Source organism: Sphaeramia orbicularis, chromosome 13, assembly GCF_902148855.1.
Source record: "Sphaeramia orbicularis chromosome 13, fSphaOr1.1, whole genome shotgun sequence".
Taxonomy (NCBI): Eukaryota; Metazoa; Chordata; class Actinopteri; order Kurtiformes; family Apogonidae; genus Sphaeramia; species Sphaeramia orbicularis.
Genome location: NC_043969.1, coordinates 9,634,166 through 9,652,587, shown reverse-complemented (window position 1 = coordinate 9,652,587; position 18,422 = coordinate 9,634,166). Strand labels below are relative to the sequence as shown.

The 18,422-nt window shown below is 40.1% G+C and overlaps 1 protein-coding gene across 3 annotated transcripts; it reads right to left on the bottom strand.

Annotated features, from left to right (window-relative positions):
- Nucleotides 1-3,717: 3,717 nt before the first annotated feature.
- meis3 (myeloid ecotropic viral integration site 3) lies at nt 3,718-17,113 on the bottom strand. Of its 3 annotated transcripts, none has more exons than XM_030153011.1 (13): nt 16,803-17,113; nt 16,320-16,422; nt 12,100-12,239; nt 11,618-11,792; nt 11,477-11,527; nt 11,303-11,353; nt 10,054-10,203; nt 9,730-9,838; nt 8,816-8,961; nt 8,184-8,260; nt 6,816-6,874; nt 6,614-6,700; nt 3,718-4,993 (listed from the first exon to the last, which is right to left on the bottom strand). In XM_030153011.1, exons 2-13 carry the CDS (start codon nt 16,329-16,331, stop codon nt 4,794-4,796), a joined length of 1,257 nt encoding a protein of 418 aa, XP_030008871.1. In that variant the 5' UTR covers nt 16,332-16,422; nt 16,803-17,113; the 3' UTR covers nt 3,718-4,793. The 3 variants fall into 3 exon arrangements, with proteins under 3 accessions (XP_030008871.1, XP_030008870.1, XP_030008869.1); XM_030153010.1 differs by lacking the exons at nt 16,320-16,422; nt 16,803-17,113 and adding an exon at nt 15,737-15,825 and having other exon boundaries at nt 3,718-4,713; nt 4,766-4,993; XM_030153009.1 differs by lacking the exons at nt 16,320-16,422; nt 16,803-17,113 and adding an exon at nt 15,737-15,825.
- Between the last annotated feature and the right edge of the window lie 1,309 nt (nt 17,114-18,422).

Here is an 18,422-nt window from a genome sequence, read left to right as displayed (position 1 = left end):
GGGGAAAAAATGGAGCAAGAACCACAGAAGATGGATCCCTTTTCCAATATGAACACACAATGCAATCACTATCCTGTGAACTGGAATTAGGACATATACTATAAACAGAAATGAATATGCAGAAAGTAATCAAAGGGATGGCAGTGTGTATCAGTGTTTAATTGTTTTATAGTCTCATAGTAGAGGAAATTACTGGAGTGAGAATTTTTTTGCACAATAAAATAAAGAATTAAAAATATAAAAATTATGTAAAAAAAAAAAAAAAAAAAATATATATATATATATATATATATATATATATATATATATATATATATATAATAAAATAAGAAATAAGACAATTGGCGATACAGAGGAACTTCACTGATCAGTGGGGGGAAATTCACATCACTAAAATACTCACTAAAAAACAATAAGAACAAAGCAAAGTAAATACTTAAGTCCACTTCCCTGTTTTTTTATTTTATAGTAAAACAATGTAATTGAACCTGAATGTTTTGGAGAGTGTTGTAGAAGCAGGAAAATACACCACTGAGGGGCTGAGTGAGTGAGGGGCTCATACTATGACCAACATTGCCGATGGGTCCGGGTGTAGATGGACAAAGAGAAATGAAAAGTGGAGGGGTGCTGGGGTCAGGACCTGGGTACCAGGGAGAAAAGCCATATCCTGTTGACCCCTGTCTGAACTCTGGCCCCTGACCCCCTCCTGCTTCAGGCCAGAGGGGGGGCAGGATCAGGGGCTGAGGGGGGTGTTTAGGGTTTGTTACAAGCTGGAGTCCTAGGGGTGGCTGTTGAATGAGAAAAGAAGAGCGATGTAAAAGGAGAGCAGAGGAGAGTTAAAAGTTCACATCAGCAGCTCTGAAGGGAAGGAGGGAAGTTTGTACTTTATGGTAAAAGAAAATAACCAGTAGGGACCAAATACAACAGGTTATGGTGCAGTGAGTGATTTATACTAAAAACATAATTCCCCTTGTCCTTTTTCCATTTCATTTCTGAACAGATATATTTTGTTTTCCCCCACACATTACATTAGCACAGCCAGGAGGAACGCTGGCATTTTCTCCTCTGTGTGATAATCCAGCCTGGGTGACAGATCTGTGCAACTCGGGCCTCAGGCCTCCATCACCGTTAAGAGAGGAGGGAACACACTGACCTGACTTATGATCGGAACACAGGAAGAAGATTACACTATTTGTCAAGATAATATCCCTTGGAAGTAAATTTGCTCTTTGCTTTTGAACACATACGTGACAATTTATTACAAAACCAAGAATCAACAGACATTTTACTGTTTTTATAAACTTTGTGTTGGAGAGGCCAAGAGTTGAGAATCAGATGCAAATAATCCAAGAAGGAAAAGAGCAGAGGATGGAGAAAATATGTGCACAGGTTGGCTGAAGTTCCAGGATGATGAGAGCAGAAGAATCAAGAACTTTAGGGCCTTGAACTGTCCTAAACTGGACACCTCTGAGTTATTTTTGCACTGTATTGATTTTCAGTTTACATGTTTACCATCTGTCTGGATGTGACTGTACATAATAACATCAGGACAGTGTCTGCTACACACTTTACAGGCTTACAGGATGGTGTTGTTGAAGGTACTTTTTGTACTAATGGAAATTTTACTAGCACAGAAACATTTTTTAACAAACTGTTCCCTTTAACCTGATAAAAACCTGATAAAATGTCAGAGTTCTCTATTTCAATTATGCATTGCATTGTGGGAGAAAAAGCTTCACCAGCACAGCACTTAATCAACAAGTAACTTTTTTTTACGGTGTATTCTAGGTACCAATTTTTTACGGTAAGAACAGGTTACCTCATTTAAATATTAAATATACAGTATATCTATATACAGATATAATGTGGCAATGACATCACACACAATGAAAAAATTGCAGTTTCAATTACAGTTTCTTTATGATTAGTTCTTTTCATTCCTTTTCCACGCCATATCCATTTTCAAAGACTTGGGTGCAATCTACAGGTGGGTCATTGAATATGTTTGACTTGCAAAATAAATTAGCATTTTTAACATTTCAACAAGAAGCAATGTGACCATGTTATCCACTATTAAATGAAATTATGAATTTTCATACATACATTACTTTGAAATATATGTTTGATCAATTGCACTAACCTTCAAAGACCTGAAAGCCACCGACAACTCAAACCATCTACTGATCTAAAATGTTTACTAACTCTTCAACCTTTAACTAATCCCATGAAAACATGTAAATAATTCAGATAAAATGCAGTTTCTCAGTTTTTCATGGTCATCAGATATGACACATTTGAATGTTCAGAGGCTCCATAGTGAACATGGAAACACTGTCATCTTCTGCAACATTGCAACAGTGGTTGTAGATGCTTACTTTGACTTTTCACCCATTCACATTCTCTGTTCAAATATAATAACCTTTGAATTTACTCTGAGGTTTTATGAACATCTATATGATTAGTGAATTAAATATGGGAAAAAATCTAAAAAAAAATTACAGAGGGAAATATTATAATAAATAGTGATAAATCACTTAAGAAAAGCTCAGTATAGGGTAACGTATTTGAAAGTTCCCATAAAAATAGATCTATTTTGTTTATATAAGCTGTTTAAAATATGTGCAATGAAGATATGATTTATTAGTTATATCTCTTTGAAAAGGCTGGTTTATGAGTCCATGATCATTTTATAAGGTCATGCTGAAGTGACAGTAAAAATAGTTGGAAAAGTTCATTTTTGTACAAATTCCATCTTCTCTCTATTTCTAGATAAGGCCCATTGTGAACTGGGTCAGAATGGTTTATCATTTTCAGAAGTGGGGCCCTAGAATAGTAGTTTGGGAAACACAGCTCTATATCATCTTTCCCAAAGACTGGGTTGTGACCTACAAGTGGGTCATATAAGAGATTCTGTTTGGGTCACTAAATTAATTTGCATTTCAAGCATTTCAAAAAAAAACTCTCAACAGGAAGCAGGAGAAAAAAAAAAGAGACTTTTAACCCCACCTAAATGCATGAACAGTGTGTTTATTGTTTTAATGAAAGGAAACAAAAACAATGAACCGGCTCCTGCCTCCGAAATGCATTTACATTTATTTGGCCTCATAACATTCTTAACGTTTGTATATGGCTTCAGTAACATAAGCTTAAATAAGACTTGTGTTTTCTGTTATTTTACACAAGCTATTAAATGACAGAAGCTTTTAAAAGCTGGTTTATGATCATTTAACAGACTTATAAATGGATTTTTCAATAATGATGCAGATTTTATTTTTATTGTTTAATTGGAGGTGATGTGTTTTGTGTTTTATGCTGAGTGGCTGAACTTTTTAACCCTATGTCCTTTGGATTTGTTTATTTTTACAAAAATCATCATCATCAATAAAATCCAACATTTTTTTCATAGACATTTGTCTCCGAAATAACTGGTGAGCCAGTTCAGTATAATGTTATGCAGAAATGGCAACAACAAAAAAAAAAAGGTTGCTTTGTACATTTATGCTCAAATGTATTATGCTCCCTACTATTTTTAGATAAGGACATTGTGGAAGTAGGTCACTATAATTTGTCATTTTAAAAAAAAAAGTAGGTCCACAGCCACAAAAAAATAAAAAAAATTGTCCTATACATCTACTGCTGTGATTGAATTTCTGTATTAGAGTACCGCAGTGACCACAGGTAGATTCACCTACAAATATGTAACACAAACACAAGACGACAAGTCTTACAAAAAAGATTTTAATACTTTAACCATAACTGTAGATCCCATCATCATTCAGAAATGTTTCAGCAGTCCGAGCAGAGCGGAGAGGGAGCAGAATGTTTAAAGAGTCCTTTGGCTGCAGCTCCCCTCACACCCAAAGACAGACAAAACTAGAAATGCTTACAGAATTCAGTGTGTGTGCATGTGTGCATTGGTGTGTGTGTGTGTGTGTGTGTATAAATGGCTTTTGATGCTGTGTGTGTTATATGTGTGTGTTGCTTGTGTATAGGAAGGATCCTAAGGTAATGGACACCTGTTGGCATCTTAAGGAGGTTAGTGGTACGAGAGCGAGGCAGACTGGAAGTCATTCATAGTGTTTAGCTTCATGCTGAGGAAGAGCACTAATATTTCAACAAGATCATGTGAAGCTGCATCCGCCTGGAGTGGCACACATAAATATAAAAATAGATTAAGAAAAAAATGCAAACCAGCTTTAAATTAAGTGTGTGGAGGTGTGTTTGTGTGTGTATTATCTTCGACAGTCACGTGTGCAGGAAGACAGGAAGTTGTGAAGAAGGCGTGTTCACAGGAGCAAGTCTCATCCAGTAACGTTCAGACTAAAGTCTGCGGATAAATATTCACGTGTCTCTCCGATCCATCAAGCATCTTCCTGCAGTTCAGTAGGCATGATGGGAGTTGTAGTTTAAAGCATGTGTCTCACCCACAGGACACAGTGGAGACATTTGGAGAGGAGGAAGCACTTTACTCTAAAAGAGGTATGGCTTAAACCTGTGGGTCCAGACTGTGTATATGTGTGTGTAAGAGGTCTGTTTATGTCTACTTGTGTGTTGTTAAGTGGGACAGCTACATTGAGGTCAGTGTCTTTCAGTGGGGAATGTAAACTTTTGGAGCAATGTGTCTTTTTTCTTTAAATAGTGTACTGTATGCGTCATTACACATACCCAACCATGCACACACACACACACACACACACATACACACACACACATCTGCCCACACACACACTCACACACATACTGTAATTCACCCTCTCACACAAACACACACACATTCCCAGTCCATCCTACAGCTAGTGTGCGTGTATGTCCAGTCCCTGCGCGAGGAGCGGCTCCGCTGGGTGTGCATGTGGGGGGGGGTGGAGCAGCATGGCGGCGTGGGGATGAGGGCCAGGGTATGCATGGAGGGAGGGTCCCGGGTGCGGTGGGTAGCCTGGTTGTGAGAGGAGAGCGCCGGGGTAGTCACCCTGCAGAGAAGACATGCCCTGGAGACCTGGTGGGAAACGAAGGGCCAGAGAGAGGGATTAATGAGCTGTCACTGAAGTCATTTTTAGGAGTTTTGTTTCCAATAACAATACATTGGAGGAATGCTGGGTAATTTATAGTGTGCACTGCATGTAATTATAGTTTTCTCCTCTATAAAGACGTTCATGTTCTTCAATCCAGTTCTGTTTTCACTATTATGACCAGGTATGAACATCAGGGACAAAAACCACCTGGGCCAGATTGTGAAGGTTGCTGGCAAGGTGACAGACGTCCCACAAACCCTCCCTAAAGACTCTTCAACCAGCAGGTTTTACATGAGGCTGGGTCTACATGGCCTCAAATATAAATATGGCCTCACTTAGGTGCAATAGGGGTAAGGGTCCTTTTGTTTCCTGTGCATTAATTTGCTTATGTCGCTATGTAACTTTAGCTTCATTTTTGTTTTACTCCTATTTACATTTTAGAGATAGTTTTGTTTTATGTAAAAATAAGCAGTCTATATAACTGTGCTGTTGCTTTTCTATCTTGTGCCCTTGACTGTTTGATATGTTTCCTATCTTATATAACACAGTCACTGAACAAAACTTGATTCTAAAATGTATTTTTTAATATGTGAGTTTACATACCTTACATGTTCCTTATTGTTATTTATGCCCATTTTAACTCTTTTACTTCCATCTTTATTTTATTTATTTTTCATTCATTCATTTTCTGAACCCGCTTTATCCTCACTAGGGTCACGGGGGTCGCTTGGAGCCTATCCCAGCTACATAGGGGCGAAGGCGGGGTACACCCTGGACAAGTCGCCAGTTCATCACAGGGCTGAACATATAGAGACAAACAATCACTCTCACATTCACACCTATGGGCAATTTAGATTAACCAATTAACCTATCAGTGCATGTCTTTGGATGGTGGGAGGAAGCCGGAGTACTCGGAGAGAACCCACGCAGACACGGGGAGAACATGCAAACTCCACACAGAAAGGTCCCACCCCCCGTCGACTGGTGTTGGAATCGAACCCAGGACCTTCTTGCTGTGAGGCACGAGTGCTAACCACTGCACTGCCCATTTTATTTATTTATTTGTTTTTATTTTTGTGCACTTTTAGACTCTGAGTTCATTATTAAACTTTTTATATAGACCAGAATTTTACAAAAAAAGTTCCAACTGTAACACAAAAAAGTTTGTATATTTTTTTTCTCATAATCAATGTGCTGAAGAGTTTACAAAACAAAACAAAAAATTTCCAAACCAAACAATCAAAAGCAATCAAATGTGAGAACAAGTACAAAGGTTTTTATCAAGAATTACCAATAAATTATGTTTTGACTTTTGTTGATGGCAGGAATTAAAGTTGTCTGTAAATTAAATGACTCTACACAACACTGGCCTCTGCTATCAAATATTGACAATAATGATGAATTAAATTAATTTAATAATGACACAGTTATATTAGAGAGAACATCATAACAGTGTGAAGGTGCTTACTAAAATATTTAATACGACACATTTCTTGTTAGCAGTGACCAACCGTTAGTACACCGTCATCTATGATCTGCTTAACATTCTGTATATTGTACACTAAATGTTCTGTCTGTATGTGACAGTGAACAGATGACTCTACCTGCTGTTCGAAGGCCGAGGTGGGCCTGTCCGTCCAGGCCGTAGCCACCAAGAGCTGCCCCCTCTGGGCTGTAGGGACCACCCTGACCTGTGAGGACAACACACACTGTCAGTATATAAACACACAGTATACAACATGACTCATATAAACACAGAGATGGAGGTTTACAGAGAGTCCAGATGAGTGGCTTATAAACACCAACCTGAGCGATTTGACTGGTCAATCATAGGCTGAACTATTCTTCTCCTAGCGTTGATGAACCTGCCGAAGATTGAGAGACATAAAAAAACAAGTGTCAACACAGGGAGGGAGAGAAAGAGAGAGAGATGGACAAGGCCACTGGTTAATGGAGAAAAAGGCTGAGCAGGAGACTATTAACCTTTTCCCTTTTACAACCACTTAACCCTTTGAGAGGGCAGAGTAAATCAACGTTAGGGCAGAACAGGTATTGATCGGCCTGTGGTAACTGATTGATCCACATTGACTTTGTGGGAGTGTGTTTGCTGTGCTGCAATGTAGGTATGAATGTCAAAAAATGCTAATTATACATATAAAAATTACGATGCAATTTACACCTTTTATCCTTTCTTTATTTGTGTACCTGTTACTAGGATACAAGAAAACGGATCATCTTAAATCATCATAGAAATGTTTTACGAATGTGTCTACAACACTAAAAAAAAATAGTGACCACTCTGAATTTGTAGAAGCTCTGGAATGTGATCAAGAGAAAGATGGATGGCCACAAGCCATCAAGCAAAGAGAAGCTGCTGCATTTTGTTCCAGTCACTCACATAAAACACCAAACAGCAACGTGTGAGAGACAAGAAACATGAAGGCTGGGATGAAAATCACTGTTATTTCACTACATACTGACCTTTCTTAAGTTAAAATGTTTCATTTTGTTGCTTAAAAATTGATATGTATTTGTTTTATTCAGATTATTTGCATTTTTAACCAGTTGTGATTTTCTACAAATAAATTCACTAAATGCTAATTATTTGACATTTAAGTCAAATATTCCTTTCACTCAAACTCACACCTGCAGTATAAATACAACCAGTGAGCGTTTAATATTTTGTGACGCTACGCTATGGATGTGTTAAATCATGCAGTGTGTGCACAGGGACAGAAAAGGAGCAGAAAATAATTTGATTATTGAATATTGATTTGCTCTTCTGTTTTACGAGCATGGAACAAATAGATTTTACAGGACTGTGGCTTCTTACAAAAAAAAAAAATGCTAAGGAAAATACAGCTGTTCTCATAAAACAGGTTACAGTCTTCTCCAAAAGTCTTGTAAAAGTGCTACCTCTTATTTAATTGACAGTATTTAAACTAAAATACACACAAAGAGTTAATCAGCACAAAAATGCATCTCAAGTGAGTTGTAAAGGAATACATAGACTGTTCATATTAGTGCCAGGCTGTCGTGTCAATATGTTATTGACGTGGCAACTGCTATGTCGTTAATTTGAAAGCTGATGCTTCACATTTAAACAAGACAGTTTAACTGATTATTGATAAGCCACAGGGCTAGAATTAGTGTATTGACTGGGAATGCACTGACCAGTTGTTGACCTGTAAGATGGTCAGTCCTGTGTCCTGCGATAACTGCTTCTTCTGCTCCTCAGATGGGTACGGGTGCTGGAGAGGATATATGGGGTTAAAAAAGTCAAAACACATACCAGATTCTCAGGTGTGGCTGCTTTATGTAGGAGATATCTAAGGGTGAATGCAGACAACCTCACATCTGAACTCATATATTTTCAGTGTCTTTTCTCTCTGACTGTATTTCTGTCTCTCTCACACACTCAACTGTAATAATTGGAGTGAAGCAACATTTGACCTGCCTCATTTAATAGCTAATTACCAATCTAATAACCTCACCCACAATTACTCACTCCATTTCTATCACTTCCTCAATGGTGAACATATTCATATAATCACTTAATCCCCCGATTTTTAATTTAATTTAATTGACCTCCATTATACACTCAATCCCCCCTCTGTCTATTCTTGTCAGCGACTTGCCTCACACTAAATCCTCTTTGCAGTAATTATTCTCTTACGCCGTACTGTACACAAGGTCTCTTTGTTTTGTTACTGCTCCGTGGGCTGGTTTTAATTATCATCTCAATTCATAATTGTTGAGGGTAACAATTAACTTTTAGGTGATTAAAAACATTCTGCCTCCCTCACCGACAGGTGCTGGAAGAGCCACGCTCTCATGATATTTGTAGCCACTTTGGGGAAGATCCCTCTCTTTTTGTTGTTCCTCCTCTCTCTGTCAGTCTCGTCCTCCTCTCCTGTACTGGGGGAGGCCACTCCTCCATCCAGACCATCGCCTGCAGAAAATAAAAGAATGTGTTTATTTAACAGATATAACATAGATGTAGAGAAGTGTGAAATGCACAGTTTCTTAACCCCTATCCTTACTTTTACACATACAGTTTCATGCTTGATTATATTAGGTAGCTGTCAACCATCAACATGCATTACAAAGCACACTGCAAGTAGAGTGGCTAAAGATGTTCTTGTAACTGCTTAATGGAGAATCTTAGATCTGCAATGAGGATCTAAATATAAAATTTGGGCATAAATATGAGCTGATTACTGTGAAAAATGTTGTTGCTCTTTATTTGTATTAATATTATTTCTATGAATGCATTAAATCTGACCAATTTAAAGCCTATCTCCATAATAGTACTAATACTAAAACCTCTGGTGAAATTACATTGCATTTGGTTATCAGAATCAGAATACTTCACTAATCCTAAGGGGGAAATTATTGAGTGTTACCTTTGCTTCATTGAAGTACAATAAAAAGTACCAGGAAAGAATGAATAACTACAATAACCATACAGAATGATACTGTATCAACACTGACTAACAAAATGGTTTATGGGTCTAACCTTGCACCAGTGCAAACATGCTATTATTTATAGTAGGCTATAATACACTATGCATGCTCTATAGAAGCCTGTACATGAATGTTGTATGTATGTGCAGATACGGCTATAGTGCACATGCACACCTTTGTTACCCTGCCTCTGTGTTTGATGTGCTGTGCAGTGTTTTCTCATACATACAGTATTTTCAGTGTGTGTGTGTACCTGTGTCGCTGCAGTTGTCTGCTGTGCTGTGTGAAGGCAGGCCACAGGTGCCTGGTGTTCCCAAAGGAGTGGTAGCGCATTCATCTGGATCCCGTAACCATGATGCATTCTGCAGACCAGAACCAGGAGAAAGAGAGAGAAAAGAGAAAGAAAAAGAGAGAGGCAGGTAGACAGAGAAAGAATGAGAAAGAGACAAAGAGGGTAAAGGAGAGGTTGGAGCCGAGGACAAGGGACAAGGGGTGATGAAACACAGGGTCATTACTCAAACATCAGATGGACTGAGTTAAAATACTGAATGAGATTTCCTTCCTCTCTTGGACTCACCTGTTCTGACAGACTGGTACAGGATCCAGTGAAGTCCTCCATGTCAGACTTGGAGCCGCCCTCCCTGTCATCTAGGACGAGGTCTGTTGGCATTTTGCCCTTCAGACAGGTGATGTAGCGATGGCAGAAATTATCACACAGGTCATGCACCTGCAGAGACGGAGTCAATGCGAGTGGGAAGAGGTCATTAGCATGAACGTGACTGCTTAGGCTTCACAATAATATGCCTGTGGTGTTAGTTGGTTGAGTGTGTTTAGAAAAGAGGTGTTTAGCAACTGGTGAAACCTGAATATCAACTCATCTTACAATAACAAGAAAATACAGGGTGGGGAAGCAAAATTTACAATATTTTGAGGCAGGGATTGAAAGACAGTGTATGACCAGTTAGTTTATTGAAAGTCATGACAATTTATTTGCCACAAGAAAATTTACATAATAGAAAATGTTTTTATTCTATGTGTCCTCCTTTCTCAATAACTGCCTTCACACGCTTCCTGAAACTTGCGCAAGTGTTCCTCAAATATTCGGGTGACAACTTCTCCCATTCTTCTTTAATAGTATCTTCCAGACTTTCTTGTAATAGTTTTGCTCATAGTCATTCTCTTCTTTACATTATAAACAGTCTTTATGGACACTCCAACTATTTTTGAAATCTCCTTTGGTGTGACGAGTGCATTCAGCAAATCACACACTCTTTGACGTTTGCTTTCCTGATTACTCATATGGGCAAAAGTTTCTGAAAAGGTATGGATAATAGTGTTAGGTATGATTATGACATCAATATATGTTTGGTTTCAAAACAATTGACGTAGTGCCTGCTGAGAAAAAACAACTAAATGTTCATTGTAAATTTTGCTTCCCCACCCTGTACAATGATTATATCAAACATCTACCATAGTGTAAGATGAACAGTAAATGTGTAAGGATTTAATTCATATATCCTTTAAGTAATTTAATGGCTTATTCTGGTATTAATTGTTAGTCATTATTATATTTTACATGAGTGCATTATTATTGTTTGGATACAGATTAAGGGTTCATGCCAGAAGTACACGTTTCATGTCATCATTTAGAGTGGCAGAGTAACAGGCCTTAAAGAAAAAGAGAAGCGATGAGACAGAAAGAGGAGATGGATGTTGTGTTCTTATCCTGATCCAGATTTCATCAATAACACGAGATCAAACGCGAACCTTGTGTCACAGTAAGGGTGGAAAATGCTGACATGAAACTATGCTGATGTTTAACCAACCTTCTCCAGCTCCAGCAAATGAAAACGAAGAACCTGTATAGCCTGGATCATCTGTCGAGGGAAAAATGTAAATAATATAGTACAGTAAAATGAATATAAACACAATACAAAACGCACACCGATGAACACGCGAAATGTGCTTTATGGACTATGATGTATGTCAGTGTGACATACCAAGTTGTCCAGCTCAGGATTAGAGGAGAATATTGGTTTCTCCGAACGAATCTGCAAGAAATATTAAACATATTGTAAAATTATGAAAGCAGGCATGAACTGGCGTCTGCACTGTGATTGGCTCGCCCGACTGCCACTCACCTGCTTTGCGAAGGCGGCGATGTCGTCATTGAAGGATTCGGAGGAGCAGACGTCGCTGTGATTGGTCATGCCTGGCAGGTGGGAGGTGGCTGAGAGGGAGGTGGAGTCTCGAGGGGAGCAGGTGGCGAGCTCACACTTCTCAAACACTAAGGCCAGCAGTGGGAACAGTGGGTGACTGCACACACACACACACACACACACACACATAGACCCACATAGACACAGTTAACATACTATACATAAACACAATAACAGTTGACAGAGTGTACACGGGATACATTTACAGAATGTGTTACAAGAAACTTTATAGCACAGTATTTATGAGACAGACAACTGTACATGCTTTACATATATTTACATTCACGGTATACAAATAAATGCTGTAGGTTAATCTGCTAAAAGTGCACATGTAGCTTAAACAGATTCGCCCTCTGACAGCCTTCATAAATCACTGCGTCCACCACATGCAAACACATGCTTACCCGTAGATCTGGTCTTTGTGGTGTTTGAGGGAGTCGGGGATGGTGGCTCCATAATGTGGGGGAGGAAGCGGCCTGACATCGTCCCCGTACCCCCCCACCGACATGCCCTCTGACCCTGAGTAGTGCACCAGTTCTTCATACTGAAACACAATTAGATGGAAAGACAGAAAACATGAGACACATTTGACATCTGTGCTGTCTGACATCAAATCTTACTGGGATTTTATTATGTTGCTGAGCTGTCAGGGGGCTTTAGTGACACGACATTATACACTGGTCTGGTGTGAGGTTTCTGCAGCAGTGTGTGTGAGCTGCTGAGGATCATTATGAGGATATATATATATACTTTGTAGATTAGAATTATGTTTTACTGTGACATGTGTGTTTTAGGGTTAATACTATGGGGGGGGGGGTCACATTACAATATTGCTGCTGTTCATGAGTCATGGTTTTTGCGATTTATTTTTTCATTTAATTTTGCTTGAAAAAAAGTTACAATAATATGATTTCAGCTGACTTGCAGCATGTTCCCTTATGTCTGGAATTTATTATTTGTAGCATTATTTGAGCATTATCCCTGTAGCACCACAATGATTCCTTTATGATGGTATGTTGCGACACAGAGTGCCACTATTGTGTTTTGAATATCACAGCAGCTGCGCTTAACACTGCCATACTGAAATTTTGACAATATTTCAATTAATAGTTCGTCCCTACTTTTTTATATATATTTTTTTCTTTTGATGCAGGCATCCCTTAACTGTAAAGATGCATGCACAATATTACTGCAGTTTTGTGTCTGGTGCTTTCAATGTATGTGTGTGATGGAGTTCATTATTAAACTTTATCTTAATAATTTAACACTACAGGAGAAATTTCTACCACTGTTGGGATCATGAATCCCTTCCAAATAAACTTAAAGTTCTTTTTAAAGTTTATTTGCACTAAAGTACACTCTTATGAAGTAAAGCATTATTATGAATGCTTAAAAGGAGACAAGAGGATCTGGGAGAGAGAGGAGAGATGAGCTCCAAGGAGGGAAGACGATGACTGTGTAGCAGCTAATGCTGTCTCCTCCCTCCTAAACTCAGACTAGACAGGAGTCGTGCTGAGACGTCCCTCACAACCCGCTGTGACAGCCTCACTGGGGCCCGCTCACACAACATGTGTGGATCAGACACACACACACACACACCTACACACACACACACACACACACACACACACCCACACACACACACACCTACACACACACACACACACACACACACCCACGCACACACACACACACACACACACACACACACACACACACACACACTCCTATACACTTCACACTCACAAAGAAAACCACACACATGCACATACATAAGCACAGACAAACATACACTCAGCAGCACTTACACACAGAGGATCATGAATATACATGACTGACTCCCTTGTCTCCCCCTCTCACACTCTTTCTCTCTGTGTTACAGAGCTAATTTGTGCTCCTCTGCAGCTTCTGTCTCTGAGGCAGTGATGCTCAGGTCAGCAGATCTGCTTCTGTTTCTCTTTCTGCTGGATTAAAGGAACACCCCTGGCAGTCCCCGAGGACCACCAGGATCACAGACAGACAACAACTGCGAGGCGGCCTGTACAGACACCTTTCAGTTCTGTGTTATTTTAACCACGCCATAAAAGTTATGATCACCCAGACATAGTTTTTCCAGAGGAGGCTATCTCCTCTGCAGGCTACCACTAGAGGTTATGATTTACCACAGTGTGTGGCTGTAAACCTACAGTACATAAAAACATACACTTTTGTTAGAAATGGTTGAACTCTTTTTTCAAGATTGGCAGCAAGATAATATATGTTTACTACACTTTTATAAGATGTTGGAACTCCTGAAAACTAAGATGAATATGGTCTTTGTCATTATTCATTCTTAGCTGTAGGCTATAGAAGAAAAGTAATAGCCAATGGTGAGACAGCGAGAGTAAAACCCAACATAAAAGTCATTAACCTTTTATCTCCTCACTGTTCTGATATATGTTAAATGTTAGATAAATCAGTTTATTCATCTCTATGTGCATACCCAGCCTTTCTGGAACCCCACCGCAGGACCCCTGGAGGTCTCCAGACCCCACTTTGGGAACATAAATGGCTTATCAAATTGTTGTATTTCAGTCCCATATGGTCATCGGGATCACAGAAAGCACCTGCTCTGAGGCCCTGGCCCTGGACACCTTCTAGTTTTATGGAGGCTTGGCTATTAACACAATCACCGCTATCGGATTGCGCGTCTCTCTTTACGCTCGGACCCTATCGGGTTTCTGTGCGTCAAGCGGATCAAAGCGCACAAGTTGAGATGACAAATTCCGTGAATTTTCCCTTTTTAGAGTCACGGAGCTGGTAAACAGGCTTCAGATGGCAGGACAACATTTTAGCGCTATAGTGTTTTTAATTGTGTTGTTTCAACAGACGCATAAAAGTTTTTACAGGCCAAGGCGAATAAGTGCCACTTCTGACAAGTCCCCAGGGCCCAGAAACAGATCAAGAGCTGCAGGAATCACGTCCTCCAACTCTGAGGAACCAAAGCCTATACTTGGTCATTTTTTTCCCAACAGAAAAATGTAGCATTTGGGAGAACGAATGCACCCGCTCCAATTCTAATTTAACATTTCACTTTTCAACAGGTAAATGATTTAATAAACTGTATAATATTCTTCATAAACACTGTCGTGACTTTTTAAACATATAATTAGTTATGCTTATAATTCTGAACTTTCTTCGTTTTTGTACATTCAGAAAAATCCCTCCAACCAGGACGAGTTCATTCGTTTTCACAGTGCGTCGATTAAGAAAACTCTTATTAGAGTTATTTGACCTAAAATACTGAAATCTAAACATTCCCCACGCGCTAGGTTATATTTCCAGACTTTTTTGTATTATTTTGCCGCACATTTTTACTGCACAAATTAAACTGAGAAGAACAAGGAAAAGTTGAAACAAACTATGGAAAATGGCCCACACCTTTTATATAAAAGTTACAGCTATAAACACAATTTATGTAAATATTTATCAGTTTTCGAGAGACGTCTACAGTTGTTAGATTTTAGCCAAAAAATAAAATATTACAGCAGGCTTACAACAGGGAAAACAGCTCAACTGTACCTGTTGCAGATTTATTTTTGAGTTTCTGCAAAGCTCAAATCTCGAAGGTTTACCTCGTTACAACATCCAAAGTCTGAAGCAACCACCCCCGTTTGCTTTACTTCAAATTTTGTCAAACTTTTCCTGTAGTATCATTATAAAATAGAATACATATTAAAATGCATGTGAAAAGAGGCAGACTGTGAAAATTTCATTTCATTTTCTGTGATCCCTTCGGAACTTCTGATAGTAGACACCTACATTATTCCTGATGATATTTTACTTTTGAACACATTTGCAGACTCTTGTTGCTGTATGAGTCCTCCCTGCCTCTTCATGCTCTGTTTTTGTACAGCAGTGATTTTTTTTTTTCCTGTCTGCGGACTGTACATGTCTAATTGCTCTCTTCGACCCATAGGTCTGCTGCCCGTCAGCCTCTGCCTGTTTCTCCTCCACCACCATGCTTCCGAATCAGTGTAGCAAAAAAACTGACCTACTTACCGGGTTGAAGAGCTGCATCTCCTTTCCTCTCCTCTCCCTCTAAATGACCCACACTCCTCTCTAGCCCTTATCTCCCCTTGTCACGCCTGACTGATATCACCCAACATTAATCCCATATTATTTACAAGAGGATGAAATCACCCTGACGACATTTATCCTGCAAATGCACACCGTTTCCCACAAACTGCACCGCACCGCAGGGATTAAGCTTTCCAAAACTAAACATAAATGCGCAGAAAAGTGCGTAATGTGTCTTTGCGCCTCAATAAAGAGACCACTTGAAATGTTTGAGAGCGCACTTCTCTGCAGCTCTAGGGGAAGCATCATTCAGCCAAAACTGTTGAAATGTTGTGTGCTGTCTCTGTAAACATAAAGTCCATGCCAGTTTCATTGGGCCTTGTTTTGTGTGCCTGCTCAACCCGACCAGCAGCGCAAAGAGGATTCCCAACCATATGCTTCCATTATGCTGCTTCTAATGAAGTTCACATCTTCTCCTCCTGGCTGATATGATCGATATCTTTTATCCTTTAGCCTGCGCTGGTCTAAATCTAAATCATTCTCGCAAGAGACACAGCAGACCTACCCTCTTCTCCATGCGACTCGACAGCCAGTCCTACACCGGAGATGATGATGCGCTGCTCGGCCAGTCCAGCAGGCTTTGCTGCCTTGCGCTGTTCCTGCAAATCCTGCAAAAAAAAAGTAAATTCGCTTTAATATCCAGCCCCGTAGAAGTTACAAACATGATGGACACAAGCTTAAGCAGCCGGTAAGACAAAAAAAAAAGAGGGCTGTGGATGGAAAACAGTGGAGAGCTGCTCCTCCTGTGTGTCATCAGTGTGTTTACTCCGAGCCCAGCGCATTTTACATTACAACATTCTGATGGGATTTTATGGGCGTCTAATACTCTTACTTACTCTACCTCTTACAGACTAAGCCTAATGGATTATAATACGCTTAGCGGTAATAAATGCTATAATAAAGCCTGCAGACTATTAAATGCTGTTGGCTGATGAACACATTGTTGGCCAGTATACAAAACACCAATAAGAGGTATAAAATGGCCCACCGAAACGTAAATATATCCAGTCCAGTCCGGGCCGTGTCCGGTGTAGTCCAGAAAGCTGGAGATGGGGAGCAGCGGCTTCCTGCAGCGCCTCGCCTCCGCCTGGTGCGCCTCTCGGTCCGGCTCAACACCGTCGGGATGCTCGGTGCTTGTATGTGGAGGAGAGAAAGCGTCCCTCCTTTTTGGCTCCTTTTGCTCGCTGTCCGCGCAGCATACGGCGACAGGCTGGGATATGTCACGGCTGGGAATGAGCGATGGTGTTTTCAGTCTCAAGAGGAGAGAAGAAGAAGAAGAAGAAGAAGGGGAGGAGGAGGAGGGGGGGGAGAGGAGGAGGAGTGGTGATGGTGGCGGTGTGCGGGAAGGTTTCGGGGGTCAAAACGCGACGGGGTCTCTTGGCCCCCCTCCTTTCATCCCTCCTCCTCCTCTTCCTCCTTTACTCCTCCTCCTCCTCCTTATCACACACACAAACGCTAGAGAAGAAGACCTCCTCGATCGTTTTTCTTTTTTTTTTTTTTTTTTTTTTATCTCCTCTCACCTCCAAGCTGCGCGCTGCTATCACACCTCCATCATCCCCTTACCTTCTCCTCATCCTGGCTGCAGCCGAACAAATACCCGCTTAATAATATTATTATTGTTGTTATTATCTAACTTGCTCGCCTTAAGTAAAATGTATTCATGTTAAGTTGAATCTTGAAATCTTGATAATCAATTAAAGCGATAAGAACAGCTATATCTAAATGTCTGCAGCTTGCATAACAGATTTCCTGCACTTTCTCTCAAACTCTTTATATTATTAATTAGAAATGCAAATCTCTGCACAATGCACAATTCTAACTTGATTTTAATCCTTATTTTCTTTGCTGCAAAAAAACAAAAAAAAAAACACAACTTGCTCATCATTCCAGGCCATAAATAAGTTTGAAGCGTGTGTGTTGACAAGAAATTTACTGGTTAGTAATAGCTTTTAAAGTGTTTTATTGGTTTTTGTCGACATGTTTTGTAGGTCAGCCTTTTGACACAGCCCAAATGTCACCAAGTTGCCTCTGGCCCCCTTTCTTGTTGATTGGTCTTTAAAGAGAAGTGAGAAAACAAAACCTTTATGGTGTGAAAGTTTAATTTTAACTGGAGAGTGAAAGAGGAGAAAGCCTTTCACGTGATGGTGGAATATCTAAACTGCCAGTCTTGTGTTGTAAATTGCACTTAAGTAACATAATAATTATTCAAAACGCTCCTCTTTCCCTGGCCCTGCTGTGAGGGGCCAACAGGCGGCTGCACTTCAATCAGCAGCGGCTTGGAGGGGAACAGCAGGCCGGGGCAGGCGACTCTGTGGGCGGCATGCAGTTTGACCGTGGGGCCGCCTGTGAGAGCCACCGTCCATCCAGCCAGGGGTCTTTCAACTCCGCAGGGTGCTGCCTCCCCACAGGGGTGATCACAGCGCTCTACCCCCTCCGCTGAGCCGGTAACACAGCCATGAAACAGCCTCAATGGGCTGGAAAAGACGCTTCAAGGCTTGTTTTCACTTTGTTAACAGGTTGAATAAAAAGGATTAACATTCAAACGTGAGTCATCTGGTGAATGCATGTTTGCAGGGATTTAGTTTTCCTCTTCCTGCTTTGTGGAAAC